Raw genomic sequence first — 16067 nt, 5'->3', positions numbered from 1 at the left:
TGCGCTGAGACTCTCGGTGGGGATAAACATGGAATATCCATGCACTGAGACTCTCGGTGGGGATAAACATGGAATATCCATGCACTGAGACTCTCGGTGGGGATAAACATGGAATATCCATGCACTGAGACTCTCGGTGGGGATAAGCATGGAATATCCATGCGCTGAGACTCTCGGTGGGGATAAACATGGAATATCCATGTGCTGAGACTCTCGGCGCAGATAAAATACACACATTCCCGCAAATTGAGACACCATGAAAATGAGCATATTTGAGCACAAGACATTTACATTACATCGCCATGTGTTATTACCGGGCTCTGGTAGTACGTCCACCTCTAGGAGATATATCAGCTACCTTGACTTGATTCCCCATGAATATCACTCACAAAGCTGGTGCTTTCAAGAGCTCAATAAAAAGCAGGCGGAGCTCCTTGCAGACGGTGACACATTGTTGGGCCTCTGCTCCTTGAGGCTTTTGACGCCTCACCACACCCTTTCCCCACACATTGACCGCCCATAACATCACCAACAGTCCCCTACCACCACGCTGGAGATGTGGTTGCTCCAAGAGTCCATCCAGCCCCTTTTCTTCACGAACCTCTTTATCTGCATCCTTCTGCTTCTTCCACCATTTCCACATATCTTCACCAAACTTGGCATCACCTATCAAGCCATCCACATCAAACAAACCTTCTTCTTGCCAAGCATCAACCCAGACATCCACCGCAGTTGGTAATCCTTCAACATGATGAGGCACCCCATCCCCGTCAACAGCCTTCCCTAATAATGCCTTCTCCAGTGCCCAATAATTATCAACCACTGCCCTCCAATCTGCCCCGAAGCTTTGAAAGATGTGAGCATCCTCACGGAGTAAACCACATGAACTAGCCAGAGTTAACAGATCTTTAGGAATCCTTGATGCTTTCCCGATCCAATCCCTTTTCAGCTCGGCTTTGGCTTTAGGGCCAGCGTCTTTGGCTTTAGGGCCGGCGTCTTTGGCTTTAGGGCCGGCATTCTTGGCCTGCCCGCGCTTTATCTGGTCTTCCTCCCTAAGTACGGACCAATTAAATTCAAATTCAAGTTGAACTAAGAAATTAATGGCTTACCATTTCCGCAGGCTGTTCCTAATTCCGCTGCAAACTTCGCCCAGTTCCTCCCACTCCTTGATTGCGAAAGAAGAATCTTGCATGTATCCAGGAAGACTTTGGGCCTCATCACTACCAGGCTCCAGAAAACAAACTTTGGCCATGTCACGCAGCATGAGACCAACAATGAGAATGGTGGTTTCGACTCGCCCATATGGCCCAACTACATCACCAAGGCCAACATGGGGAAGTGGGTCCTGTAGGAGGTATGCCTTCGCTGCTGCGAAACTTTCACGTTCTTTGTTGGACTTGGACTGCGCGTAAAACTCCATTGGTAGATGTGGTGTTTTCAAAGACCAGCTGCCCCATGTTGGCGGGCGTTGGTTAGACCGCATGGACACTTGCCCTTGCTATAATACAATCAGCCAACCGTCCAACTGATTCATCTAGGAACTACTAACCTTGCACTGGCTCAGCCAACTGATCATGGCTTGATAATCACCGTTTGTCGAGAGAGATCTCAGAAAGATGATGCGGTCCTCGTCGGAGACCTGGCTTGGCGCTAGCATGCCCACTGGAACATCCTTTCCTCCGCCATTCTTGTCAACGTCCATTGCGCTTCCTTTACCATCCACATCACCATCCACATCCATCATTGTGTCAGATGGAGTCTTGATACGCTTGCTTGTTCTGACTTCCACCACTGAACTCCTTCGCCTTTTCCCTTCACCTTTCTCCACCTCGCTTTCCTTGGACAGAGTATCCCAACCTTCTCGGAGACGTAGACCCATGGTTCCTTTATCCTGGCGGCGCAGAAAGTGCATATAATATTGGCGAACATCGGCAATAGGCATCTTTGTTGGTTCCCCAAAGTGTACCCCAGATATCAAAGACTTTGGGTAAATATATGCCTCGTTATCCTGTGAGAGACGAAGCCACGGTAATCTCTTCACTTTGCCGTCAGAGTCCATATCTCCACTGTTTGTCAGTATTTGGAATTTATCCCAATGACAAGTGCCTACCTGCCACCAAATTCCCATATTCACGGAACACCCTGACAATTGCTTCGCTCCTGGCGCCTGCTGGAAGATTTGGGAGCATGGGAATACCATCTTCTGATTCTTCCACAATAGCCCAGGAATCCCGCTCTGGGTCTGTATCCTTAGACTTCACTGCATCTACCGCAATCCTTAGTATTCAACTCGGTGCCAGAACAGACACCCACCTCCATACAGACCGGCAGGCACCGACTCCAACCACTCCTCTTGGAATGCCCGGAAGACATTTGGCTTGATGAACTTGCTTGGACGTTTTCCATCCTTAGTTTCATGCCTATATACATTATATAAGTGAATGTTATCAATCTCATGTACACAGACAACATACCAACGAATGATTGGGGAGTCATCATCTCCTGGCGCCATGCTGAACATAATCACCGATGCTCCGTAGTATTTAGCAAAGTATTCTACTACACTGTTCATGCTCTCCTGCATGTTTCGCTTTGCCAGGCTAAGTATAACAACGGTCAGAAAATCTGACGATAGCGCTAAAACACTCTTACAATGGTTTCATGTTCTTCGGTGGGCCTTGCCTATTCCACTCACGCGCTTTCTTGCTAAAATCATCTTTTTCCTCTTCGGTGAACCCCCCCCAATACTCATTGATGGCCAAGTTGAAACACTGGCCAAATCCCTTATCTTCGTGATGCGCTAAAATCTTCTTGAAGGCCTCCTCATCACATGCCTTCGCCATTAGCGGCCCAGTCATACGTTTGTGCCATGGAACATCAACATTGCGGGCAGGTTCATCATCCTCGTCATCCTGCTCTTCATCATTCTCCTCTACCGCCTTATTCTTTCCTTTGCCCCCCTTCCCTGCTTTACTCCGGTCATTTGCAGCCCCCATATCCTCCCCATCCAAATCCTTGCAATATCTCTTCTGGTTATTTTTGAACCACCACGCAACTTGCTAGTTGTTGATGAGTCCTCTTCTCTTTCCTGCAATATTGTGAAGTCAAAACTCACCCCCGCTAGACTGGCAGCATCTTTCAAAGGGTTCAACTTGCTGGTGTTTGCCGCCTGCTTTGCATACAACTCTTTGCAGGTGCGTTTGATCACTTCCTCCCTTCCTTCGTTTTTCTTCTTATGCCATTCGACAATTGCTGGCTTCAGAATATCGTCCACATACGGGGTGGACCAGGCCATTGTTGAATTTTCGGATGTGGATGCGGTGGTCTGTAAGGTAGGGCAATATGTTTCCACGGTAAACAATTCATTGTCACACGGAGCTCATAATCTTATGTACTGTGCAAAATTTCTATATAAGGTGGGGTGCATATATAAATACATAAATACATGGCGACTATGTAAGAAACTACAGACATGACCATTGAGTATGGGACAAGGGGGCGGGACACAGGCCACGGGGAAGGCACTGGGATATGAAGTCGGTGGGTGGTGCTTTGTGTACGACCTGTCTTTCTGGCATTGACACGTAATCCAGCACCCCTACTTGAGTTTTGGGTAGCGGAGGAGGATGGAACATGGGATGGGGCGTGAAGCAAGCACAGATGGCAGGACAAGCGGCGGGATGTGGTGTGGGTGGGTGGTACATCGTGTACCGTTTGCTAGGCGCCGACGTGAGATCCCGCGCCCCAAGCCGAGTTTGGGGCAGCGGAGGAGGGCGGAACGCGGGGTGGGGCGCGAACTGAGCGCAGACGGCATGGGTTATAGGACATATTTTGAAATCGTAGGATAATCCTACCCGCTAAATCCCTCCTACCCCAACTGTTGTTACCCTAAGTCTACTGTAGTTTACCCTAACTTTACTGTAGTTTACCCTAACTTATTCTAATGATGCAGGCCTGCTGGATGGCCCTCTGTGATTCTTTGAACACCCCAGAGGCTGTCTGGCCTTCCAGGAAGCCTGCCGTGTGAGAACGAACGGTCAGAAAAATATTTCAGGCGGCGTGGAAGGAGCTGACGCACCTACAGCCATGCACAGGCAGCCAGGCAGCCCGCAGCGACAGTCGCGAGCTTGCTGGTGCATGTACGGGGCGCGTAGCCGCCCACACGGTCGTAGGTGACACAGCGTGGCCATCCAGGCAGCCCATGCTTGCTTGGGAGTGATAGAGCAGTCCCAGTACAAGCGCGGGCTTCCTGGAAGGCCACACTCACGAGAGGGAGTCAGAACGACGGCCATACACATAGACAAACATGAGGGACTTACCTCCATCAGTGTGGGCTGCTAGGAAGCCCACGCTGTCGGAGTCAAGGTCTATTAGTCAAAAGAAAGTAAGTTAGTAACTGATCACACTCACTGTGGGCTTCTAGGAATGCCACGCACACAGTGGGCCAACAGAGGACTCACGTACATCAGCGCGGGCTGCCAGGAAGCCCACGGCGACCGTGATGAGCTTGCTGGTACATGTATGGGGCGTAGCCGCCCCCGCGTGTCATAGGTGACACAGCACGGCCATCCAGGCAGCCCACGCTTGTTTGGGAGTAATGAACTAGTTACAGTACAAGCATGGGCTGCCTGGATGGCCACGCTCATGAAGGGGAGTCAGAACAACGCCAGGGGACTCACCTCCATCAGTGCGGGCGGCCAGGAAGCCCGCGCTATCAGAGTCAACACCTATTAGTCAAGAACAGGTAAGTGAGTACGTACATATGGTGCTACACTCACCATGGCCTTCCAGGAATGCCACGCGCGCAGTGGGCCCACAGAGAATACGTGTACATCAGCACGGGCTGCCAGGAAGCCCGTGCTGTCGGAGTCTACACCTGTTAGTCAAGCATGAGTAAGTCAGTACGTATTCTGTTGGTCCTACACTCACTGTGGCCTTCCAGGAAGCCCATGCATGCAAGCGCCACATATATTCAGTCCACCTACAGCATGGGCCGCGTGGAAGCCCACGACGAGCATACGTACGTCCCCCATTGTATAAAGTTTGTATACCCTACTTACCATACATTCTCATTCACAACGCGGGCTGCCTGGCCGGCCACGACGTGTGTCGACAAGCCGTAGGACTTACAGCCCTCCATTCAGTGGGCTTCCTGGCCGCCCATACGGTGGCTTAGCATTGAGACTCTCACTCGAAGACATCACCTCACGCTGGCCTCATCGTCGACTGAGTTATTCCACTTGATCTACGGCTCAAAAATTCCTCTTTTCTATGTTTTGTAGTCTTCATCTCACTGGGCCTCCGCGCCGCCCGTACTATGTATTGTAGTTAATATACTGTCGTTTATATGCATGATGAACGTACCTAAGTCATTCATCTGTGGGTGGGGGTGCTTGGCGCAGTCTACCTCGCATTTCCCTTCGTCCTACGCTCACGAATTGAATATTAGATCGCGTCTGGTGACTTGGTTAGGAAAACTCACGTCGTTCGATCCGGATCAAATTCCTCCACGTCGTGTACAGAGCGTACGCGATGCCAACGACGATCTGGGCGATATTGATAGCGTGCAAGATGTTCATGGTGGTGCTAAGCAGGTTCTGACGTATGTAAATGAGGCCTGCGCTTCACCACGGGCCGCCTGGAAGCCCACGCGGTGAGTACGTACTCCTCCCATCATACCGTACTCACTCGACTTCACTCACAGGGCGGGCTGCCTGGATGCCCATACGGCGCTCAAGTTCCCCTGGCAGTCTAGCGAATGTTCAGCAAATTGGATGTTCGTAGCTATGTAAAATACAACATGGGTAGTACATGCGTTGCAATACAAGATGTGAAGAAAGTAAGTACGTGATACAGCAGCAGCGAGATGAGTACAGCAGGGGGGGGGCATAACGACATGCGGGGCGGGGGGGGTCTACCATGGAAAAGTATCTGAAGGAGGTCCAAGTTAGCAGATGGCGCTGGAGGGGATGAAGTACTTACCGTCGACGCTAAAAATCCTGCGTTCGTCGGTGACATCCTCCAGCAGCATCACCTTGACGAGCATGCGCAAGGCCCCGTTCTCCAGCCCGCAATGGACGCGCTAGTCAAGTTAGTGGCAGGCGAACGTTAAAGGGACGAGCTACTTACCTTGACAGAGCCACCCACGTCGGTGGTCCACTTGTACTGCGCTCGTTCGTTTCGCGCGTAGACGGCCAGTTGCTGGCCGTGGACGACAACCTCGACGTCCTCGTGCTCGATGCCCGGGAGCTCAAGTTGGAAGGCGAGGGCCTTGCTGACATCCTTCGCCCAGATAGAGCTATATTGGTGTCAGATGAGCGGCGAACGCGTAATCGCGTACTTACGAAGGAGGGAGTACGACGGGCATACGCCCGAGTGGAATGGGCGAAGGACGGGGGGTCGGCGATGCTGGTACGTCGCAGTATGAAAGGGCGGGTGATGATGGTTGGACATGGATTGCCAATGGCGAATCGACGAGGAGGGGCGACGGCGATTGAATGCGGGTGGGCGCGGGAGTTGGCGAGTGTGGTACGCCAGACGGCCCTGGCGTTGGCGAATGGCGGGATGGTGGCGATAGGACGGGGGTGGGCCATTTCGCGGGAGTTGGCGAGCGTGGTACGCCAGACGGCCCTGGCGTTGGCGAATGGCGGGATGGTGGCGAGATGGCACGCAGGAGTAGGTCCTCCACGGCGCGGGAGGAAGCCTGCGATGACTTGAGCTGGTCGACCTCCTCCGTTTGGTGTCGAGTCGTCGCCGCAAGAGGGAGACGCGTAGCCTTCTCTGCCTTCTTGGGCTGGCGTGCACGATTGGGAAGGGCGCCCCGCCTTCTCATTTCGTCGCGGAAATATGATGCGAATCTCTGTAAATCAGTTAGTACACCCCATAAGATAGAACAGGCCACGCACCTTGTTCTGCCTGTCCGTCATGTCCCACTGGGACAGCCACTCCTCCCGAAAGTCCACCCAGAACCTCTTGCGCCCAAATTCATCGTCGATCGTGTCTTGGAAGGCGTCGGCCCTCGAGGTCATGAAGGCTAGCTGGGCTGGCGTGGCCCACGGTTCGTCTAATCGTTGTCGAGGTGGCATCGTTGTGGTGGAAGGGAGTAGAGATGGCGGAACGGAAGAGAGAGTGGCCAGTGCGCAGGCGCCAAAGCCCACAACCCTGAGTCACGTCATATTATGTGACCTGGACCCTGCGCCCCAGTCACGGTCTCCCTTCGCCACGGGCAGCTTGGAAGCCCACAATGTGAGTACACATGCAATGTATATAACATATAACGCGGGCTGCTTGGACGGCCACGTTCACGATGAGAGGTCCTGCTGGTGAAAACAGGTCAGCGCAACGGTCCAGGACTCTCCACGACGCGCCAGGAAGGCCGTGCATGCGATACGACTCACCTCCATCGGCGCGGGCTGCCAGGATGCCCACGAGAACCTGAATCAGTAAGTCAGTACGTACTCATGCGGCCTCACTCACAGTCGCCTTCCAGGAAGCCCGTGGACGCAGAGGAGTACAAAAATACTCCCCCAACATCCACACGGGCAGCCAGGACGCCCGCGCTCACGCTGGAGAGTCCTGTGAATGAATACAGGTAAGTCCACACGTCAATCTAGTTGTCGTGCACTCACTGTGGCCGGCGAGGAAGCCCATGCGTGCAGACGAATATGATACACGACCCCCACGCCAGCATGGGCTGCCAGGAGGGCCGTGTTGTCAATGGCAGCGCGTATCTGTCAAAGTACGTAAGTCAGTACATGTTCTATATGTACCACGCTCACGGTGGGCTGCTAGGCCGCCCACGCGCAGAGGCCAGACGATACGGGCGGCCTGCGTACATGTCGACACCAACGGCGGGATTCTTGGACGCCCACACGTGTACGCAGGCACTACGGGCGACACTGCGCTCACCACGGGCGGCCTGGAATGCCGAGACATATTCTGTGAACGTATAACGGTCAGTAAGTTCACGTTAACGCAACTAAGACTTACCATCACCAGCCAGGATGACCAGGCGTGCAGACGAAGTCGATACGGCGGACTTAGGATGCTGGGATGCCCACGCGGGTAGGGGGAGTACTGGGGCGGTCGACTGCGCGAGCATGGGCGGCCAAGAGGCCCGTGTTAATGGGACCTGTCAAGGTACGTACGTCAGTACGTGTTCAATATGTACCACACTCACGGCGGGCTGCTGGGACGCCCGCACATGCACGTAGACGATACACGGGATTCCTCGCCAACGCGGGCGGCCAGGAACCCCACGCCATACTCTGCGAACGAATGGCAGTCGCCTACGCCAGCTGCGTTGACGATGGCAGCATGTACGCATGTCAGTACATACCTACATACGACACTCACGGCGGGACACCCACACGAGTATGTAGACGAAATCATAGATATGTGAAAACAGTAAAAAGTAAAGTAAAAAAATGTACGCGAGAGTATGTATATAAAAGTACGAATGTATACGATATGCGAAACGACCTACTTGCGACCACGAGCACGACCACCGCGACCACGGCCTCGAGGAGGACGATGCGCCGGGAGGTTGACTCTCGGGACCACCTCTTCGTGCTGTGCCGTGGCAGACTCTGCCATTTGGACTTGGCGCGCGGCAAGGGGGCCGTCATCAGACGACTCAGACACTTCTGAGACGTTGTCCAGAAGGGACGCAAAGTCCTCTCCCTCGTCTGTGCCTGCGGGGCCAGGGATCTCCTGGATCTCGTCGTTGTCGTTGTCGTCGTTGTACAAGGGCATCTGCGAGGGCTCGCCCTCTTGCTTGACCATGGCGATGTCCTCGATGGTGTTCGCCTCGTCGGAGGAGCTGTGGTGTCCTCGGCGCGCCGTCTTCGATTGCCTGCGCTCCGTTCGCGGGGATAACTCTGGCGACGAGTTGGGCCTGTGCTTGGAGCCAGCCCTTGGGGGCGTCGTGGGGTTCGCCTGCGTCCAGGGCGGCCCAGTGAGTCCAGGCGCTGCGCGTAACGGATCGACGGCCGCAGACTTCGCCACCTTGGACTCTGCTGGACGCTTGGCGCGTTTTGTCGGATGGGAAGCCACGTCCACATCCATGGGAACGTCCATCGGCGGCGGAGAAGCCCGCTGAAGGGCGTGGTCGATCTCCATCGCATCTGCTTGTGATGCTGGCTGTGTGGCGACCCATCCTGCGGGCAGCTGCCTCTGCGATCCAGAGGGCCCGCTGAGCGCGCCTTCGTGAGGCGCGGGGCGCTGGGAAGGCCGTCCTACGTCTGCCGTCTCGAGACCCATCTGCGCCACGGGCTGCTGGGAAGGTGGTGGTACGTACGCGTTCACGGCTACGGGGGTCGTCTGCGCCATGGGCTTCTTGGAAGGCCGTCCCGCGCCTGGATTTGCTGGACCCGCCAGCAACATGGGCGGCCTGGAAGGTCGTGCTGCGTCTGCGTTGCGAGCTGACCCAGTCGACGCCTCGTCGATGTCCACATCCATCGCCCCCTTCGCCACCGCGGGCTGCCCAGAAGGCCGCGCAACGCTCCCAGACGAGCGGGCTGTCGACGAATGCGAGGTGGGCCGGTTTGGAATGCCCCCTCCAACCACGGGCGGCCAGGAAGGCCCTGCTGCGTGGCTGGGCGCGTTGGGAGTGCTCCCTCCAACTGCGGGCAGCCGGGAAGGTCCAGCTGCGTGGCTGGGTTCGTTGGGGGTGCTCGCCCCAACAGTGGGCGGCCGCGAAGGTCCAGCGGCGTCGTTGGGTTCGTTTTGCACACTCCCCTCTGCAGTGGGCGGCTCAGATGGTCCAGCGTCGTCGTCGTCGTGGACCTCTGCTGCGCTTTTCACCCTCCCTTTGGCCTTGGGTTTGGGTCGTGGCTTTGCAGCCGTCTGGCACTTCGTCGCTGGCTTTGGCTTTGGCTTTGCCTTGCCCTTCACTCGCTGCTCAGCTCCTTCGTCCGCACCCCCTGTCGCTGTCTGCTCCGCCGCCTGTTCCTCCTCCTCCACGGTGGGCGTCTTGGAAGCCCGTGAGATCGAGGGAGTCTGCGACCTCGATATCGACTCCAACCCCGCGTTCTTCGCCGCGCCTCTCGCAGTGCGGGTCTTAGGCAACGCCTTCTTCTTCTTCTTCTTGTCGTCGTCGTCCTCCTCTTGGTCGCTGTCGGAGACCGCATTCTTCTTCGATATGCCGTAGAAGACTTCCTCAAGCTTCTCGTTCTTCTCTTTCGAGAAGAGAGTGGCCAACATCTCGCCCTTCTCCCGCGCCATGGTGGACATGAGGACGTCCGTAGTGCCTAGGGCGACGAGGTGGTAGACGTGGACGGCGTTTTCTTGCGTGAGACGAGCAGCTCGTCCGATGATCTGCTCGGTGCCCACCTGCGACCATATCATGTCCTACATAGCTTAGTTACTTGATATATCAATGGACAATGAATAGAACGACTTACGAGCATAATGACGGTGTCTGCGCACGTCAAGTTCAGCCCAACGGCGCCGATAGACGAGAAGAGGAGCACTCGATGCTCAGCGGCGTCAGAGTGCACGAAGTCGTCGATGACTCGCTCTCGATCTTGCTTGTTCATGAGGCCGTTGAGCACGAGCACGCCGATTCCTTTCATTCGAAACACCTGTCCTATCTATATTATCCGACGGAATAGGCAGCTTATTCCGCTGACCTCCTCCGTTTGGGACACAACAACTTCACACACCTCCGTTAGGGTCTACTAATGGGTAATCAGCTTGTTGTGTCCGGCTTTTCTTGTCCCGTTGTCCCTCCACGCCCCCTTCTTCGTCGAGAATGTCGCTGAGCGTAGCGAAGCAACCGTCGCTCCCCAGCCCAGGGTTAGGTGACGAAATATGTCCGGGCATGTTAGGAGAGTATACTGATCAAATTCCTACGGAGATAGCTGCCCTCCTCCTTGTGCTATAGCCCAAATACCGTTTTGAGATGAGGAGAAGGGGGGCCCAAGTCTCAGAAAGTGGGCCCAAGCGGACACAACAACTTACCATCTCTAGGTATACCCCAAGGCTATATGGGAAGCCCTGTTGTGTCCGCTTGGGCCACTTCCTCATCATTCAGCAACTGGATTACTACCTGCAAAACCACTATACTGGCTACAAGGATGTGGGAATTGGGCCCAAGCGGACACAACAACCTCCCAGACCTCCCCATATATATCCCTCAGGATTGGGCACCTGTTGTGTCCACTTGGGCCCACTTGGGCCTGACCTGTAGAATTATCTTTGTGTTTTATTTAATGCGCCCCTGTTCCCCTTTTCCCCTGACCTGCCTATTCAGGCAGCTGAGTTTTCGCATTTTCTCACAGTTACAATACATCACAACTCCGACCTCATTACAAAATTAGTTTCTCACAGTCAGTAGCTCACATTAGGGACTTCAAATTTCGCTCTAGTGGCACTTTTTGTAATGAAACATGGTCAGAACCTGCTCCAATTGCTTAGGTATATAGAGGAATGTTGTTCAGAATAATAAAAGGCATAAGATACAAAAACTCCGAAGTAGTTAGGGCCATTTTAAGGCAGTCAAGAAGGGCAAAAATGCGAACTTGAGTAGCAAATAGTGAGCTACTGACTTAGGGATTGATTTTCATGGCTTGCTTGAGTGGACAAAGTTGTTCAGAATGTAAAAAAACATAAGTCCGATGTGTGGAGCAATCTGTAGCACCAGGTCTTCTCATTTAAATTCAGCAAAAATGCGAAGTACAGCCAGAAGGTGACTCCTAGCCCCCCTAGATCATGTGCTTACAGAAAACCTCTGAAGTATTCTGTAAGCACATGATCCAGGGGACTCAAGGGGCATTCCCACAAGCAAAATCCGCTCCAAGTGCCTTTTTTTATTCAACACAAGGTCAGGACTGGCTCTAATCTCTTAGGTATGTAGAGTAAAACTGTTTAGCATCATGAAAAACATAAAATACAAAAACTCCGGAGTAGTTATGGGCCTTTTAAGGCAATCAAACAGTGGAAAAATGCGATCTTCAGCAGCAAATAGTGGGATAGTCACTCAGGATTTGGTTTTCATGCCTTCCTTTAGCAGTACAGAGTGTTCAAACTGCGAATTTGCATATATCCCAGCATCATTGCAGCTTTTAGGGACCAGTTACAGGCTCAAAAATGCGAAGTTAGCAGGAAGAGGAAGCTGTACTGCCTCAGGAATTGTTTTTCAGGTCTTCCTATCTATATTATCCGACGGATTACAGGGTGTAATCGGTCGACCTCCTCCAAAGTGGACGCAACAACTTCACACACCTCCGTTAGGGTGTTCTGATGGAGAATCACCTTGTCGCGTCCACCTTTTCTTGTCCCGCCGTCCCTCCACACCCCCTTCTTCGTTGAGAATCTCGCTGAGCGTAGCGAAGCAACCGTCGCTCCCCAACCCAGGGTTAGGTGACGAAATATGTCCGGGCATGTTAGGAGAGTATACTGATCAAATTCCTACGGAGATATCTGCCCTCCTCCTCATGCTACAGCCCAAATACCGTTTCGGTACGAGGAGGAACAGGGCCCAAGTCGCAGGATGTGGGCCCAAGTGGACGCGACAAAATCCCATCTCTAGGTATACCTTCAGGCTATATGGGAAACCTTGTTGCGTCCACTTGGGCCACTTTCTCCTTGTTCAGCAGCTGCATTACTACCTGCAAAACCACTATACTGGTTCCATGGGTGTGGGAAATGGGCCCAAGTGGACGCAACAGCTCACCAAACCTCCCAATATATATTCCCTAGGACTGGGTCGTTGTTGCGTCCACTTGGGCCCACCTGGGCCTGACCTGTGGAATTATCTTTGTGTTTTATTTAATGTGCCCCTGTTCTCCTGTTCTCCTGACCTGCCTGTTCAGGCAGCTGAGTTTTCGCATTTTCTCACAGTCACAACTCATTACAAGTCCGACCTCATCACAAAATTAGTTTCTCACAGTCAGTAGCTCATATTAGGGACTTCAAATTCCGCTCTAATGACACTTTTTGTAATGAAACATGGTCAGAACCTGCTCCAATTGCTTAGGTATATAGGAGGATGTTGTTCAGAATAACAAAAAACATAAGATGCAAAAACTCCGAAGTAGTTAGGGCCATTTTATGGCAGTCAAGAAGGGCAAAAATGCGAACTTAAGTAGCAAATAGTGAGCTACTGACTTAGGGATTGATTTTCATGGCTTGCTTGAGTGGACAAAGTTGTTCAGAATGTAAAAAAACATAAGTCCGATGTGTGGAGCAATCTGTAGCACCAGGTCCTCTCATTTAAATTCAGCAAAAATGCGAAGTACAGCCAGAAGGTGACTCCTAGCCCCCCTAGATCATGTGCTTACAGAAAACCTCTGAAGTATTCTGTAAGCACATGATCCAGGGGACTCAAGGGGCATTCCCACCAGCAAAATCCGCTCCAAGTGCCTTTTTTTATTCAATACAAGGCCAGGACTGGCTCCAATCTCTTAGGTATGTAGAGTTAAGTTGTTTAGCATCATGAAAAACATAAAATACAAAAACTCCGGAGTAGTTATGGGCCTTTTAAGGCAATCAAACAGTGCAAAAATGCGATCTTCAGCAGCAAATAGTGGAATAGTCACTCAGGATTTGGTTGTCATGCCTTCCTTTAGCAGTACAGAGTGTTCAAAATGCGAATTTGCATATATCCCAACATCATTACAGCTTTTAGGGACCAGTTACAGGCTCAAAAATGCGAAGTTAGCAGGAAGAGGAAGCTGTACTGCCTCAGGAATTGTTTTTCAGGTCTTCTTTGAGGGAGGAAAGTTGTTCACAATGTAAAAAAACATGAGTCCACATTGTAGGACAATTTGTAGCAACAAGTATTGCTAGTTAAATTGAGCAAAAATGCGAAGTGCAGCCAGAAGGTGACTCCTAGCCCCCCTAGATCATGTGCTTACAGAAAACCTATCTATATTATCCGACGGATTACAGGGTGTAATCGGTCGACCTTCTCCGTTTGCGGCGCAACAACTTCACACACCTCCGTTAGGGTGTTCTGATGAAGAATCACCTTGTCGCGCCGAGTTGCGCCGCTTCCCCACGCTCCAGTGCCCCCTTCTTCGTCGAGAATCTCGCTGAGCGCAGCGAAGCAACCGTCGCTCCCCGACCCAGGGTTAGGTGACGAAATATGTCCGGGCATGTTAGGAGAGTATACTGATAAAATTCCTACGGAGATAGCTGCCCTCCTCCTCGTGCTGTAGCTCAAATACCGTTTCGGTACGAGGAGAAGAGGGTGCCAACGGCCAGGATGTTGGCGCGACTCGGCGCAACAAGTACCCATCTCTAGGTATACCCTCAAGGTATATGGGACAACTTGTTGCGCCGTGTTGCGCCGCTTCCTCATCATCCAGCAGCACGTTTACTACCTGCAAAACTACCATACTGGCCCCAGCCACTTCAAACAGTGGCGCAACTCGGCGCAACAGCTCCCCAAACCTCCCCATATATATCCCCCAGGACTGGGTCGTTGTTGCGCCGAGTTGCGCCACCATCTGAGGAAGCTGTGGAATTATCTTTGTGTTTTATTTAATGTGCCCCTGTTCCCTCTTTCCCCTGACCTGCCTATTCAGGCAGCTGAGTGTTCGCATTTTCTCACAGTTACAATACATCACAACTCCGACCTCACTACTAAATTAGTTTCTCACAGTCAGTAGCCCACATTAGGGACTTCAAATTCCGCTCTAATGACACTTTTTGTAATGAAACATGGTCAGAACCTGCTCCAATTGCTTAGGTATATAGAGGAATGTTGTTCAGAATAATAAAAAGCATAAGATGCAAAAGCTCCGAAGTAGTTAGGGCCATTTTAAGACAGTCAAAAGCTGGAAAAATGCGAACTTAAACAGCAAATACAGGGTTAGTGACTCAGGATTTGATTTTCATGACTTGCTTGAGGGTAGAAAAGTGTTCAGAATGCGAAATTACATGAGATACAATTGACAGTATATAGCTAGCATATTTGATGGACAAGCTACAGTCTCCAAAATGCGAAATTAGCAGGAAGAATGAGCTGTACTGCCTCAGGATTTGATTTACAGGTCTTGTTTGAGTGGACAAAGTTGTTCAGAATGTAAAGAAACATAAATCCGATGTGGGGGGCAATTTGTAGCAACAGGTATTGCTGTATAAATTGAGCAAAAATGCGAAGTACAGCCAGAAGGTGACTCCTAGCCCCCCTAGATCATGTGCTTACAGAAAACCTCTGAAGTATTCTGTAAGCACATGACCCAGGGGAGCTAGGGGACATTCCCACAGGCAAAGAACAACAAAATTCGCTCAGAGGGCCTTTTTTTTTGTGAGTACAAGGGCAGGACTTGTCCCAATTACTTAGGTATATAGAGGAAAGTTGCTCAGAATGATAAAATACATAAAATGCAAGAACTCCGAAGTAGTTAGGGCCATTTTAAAGCAGTCAAGAAGGGCAAAAATGCGAACTTAAGTAGCAAATAGTGGGCTACTGACTTAGGGATTGACTTTCATGACTTGCTTGAGTGACCAAAAGTGTTCAGAATGCGAAATTACATAGGATACAATTGACAGTATATACCTAGCATATTTTAAGGACAAGCTACAGTCTCCAAAATGCGAAATTAGCAGGAAGAATGAGCTGTACTGCCTCAGGATTTGATTTTCATGGCTTGCTTGAGTGGACAAAGTTGTTCAGAATGTAAAAGAACATGAATCCGATGTGGGGCACAATTTGTAGCAGCAGATATTGCCATTTAAATTGAGCAAAAATGCGAAGTACAGCCAGAAGGTGACTCCTAGCCCCCCTAGATCATGTGCTTACAGAAAACCTCTGAAGTATTCTGTAAGCACATGACCCAGGGGAGCTAGGGGACATTCCCACAGGCAAAGAACAACAGGGTTAGGGTTATAGGACATATTTTGAAATCGTAGGATAATCCTACCCGCTAAATCCCTCCTACCCCAACTGTTGTTACCCTAAGTCTACTGTAGTTTACCCTAACTTTACTGTAGTTTACCCTAACTTATTCTAATGATGCAGGCCTGCTGGATGGCCCTCTGTGATTCTTTGAACACCCCAGAGGCTGTCTGGCCTTCCAGGAAGCCTGCCGTGTGAGAACGAACGGTCAGAAAAATAT

The 16067-nt window shown here is 51.7% G+C and overlaps 2 protein-coding genes across 2 annotated transcripts; both read right to left on the bottom strand.

Annotated features, from left to right (window-relative positions):
- Positions 1-385: 385 nt before the first annotated feature.
- On the bottom strand, positions 386-3295 carry PC9H_004453 (uncharacterized protein; the record flags this gene model as incomplete). The annotated part of the gene is made up of 8 exons (XM_036774037.1): positions 386-1052; positions 1110-1498; positions 1550-2061; positions 2111-2266; positions 2314-2420; positions 2475-2600; positions 2653-3059; positions 3116-3295. The coding sequence occupies 8 exons, from the start codon at positions 3293-3295 to the stop codon at positions 386-388; spliced, it is 2544 nt and encodes an 847-aa protein (XP_036632539.1).
- A 5186-nt stretch (positions 3296-8481) lies between these two features.
- On the bottom strand, positions 8482-10824 carry PC9H_004452 (uncharacterized protein; the record flags this gene model as incomplete). Its single annotated transcript, XM_036774036.1, has 3 exons — positions 8482-10350; positions 10404-10588; positions 10665-10824. 3 exons carry the CDS (start codon positions 10822-10824, stop codon positions 8482-8484), a joined length of 2214 nt encoding a protein of 737 aa, XP_036632538.1.
- Between the last annotated feature and the right edge of the window lie 5243 nt (positions 10825-16067).

The sequence above is a fragment of the Pleurotus ostreatus genome (genome assembly GCF_014466165.1).
Source record: "Pleurotus ostreatus strain PC9 chromosome Unknown scaffold_3, whole genome shotgun sequence".
Lineage (NCBI taxonomy): Eukaryota > Fungi > Basidiomycota > Agaricomycetes > Agaricales > Pleurotaceae > Pleurotus > Pleurotus ostreatus.
Note: the sequence above shows the minus strand (reverse complement) of the source record. Positions and strands in the feature narration are given on the sequence as shown.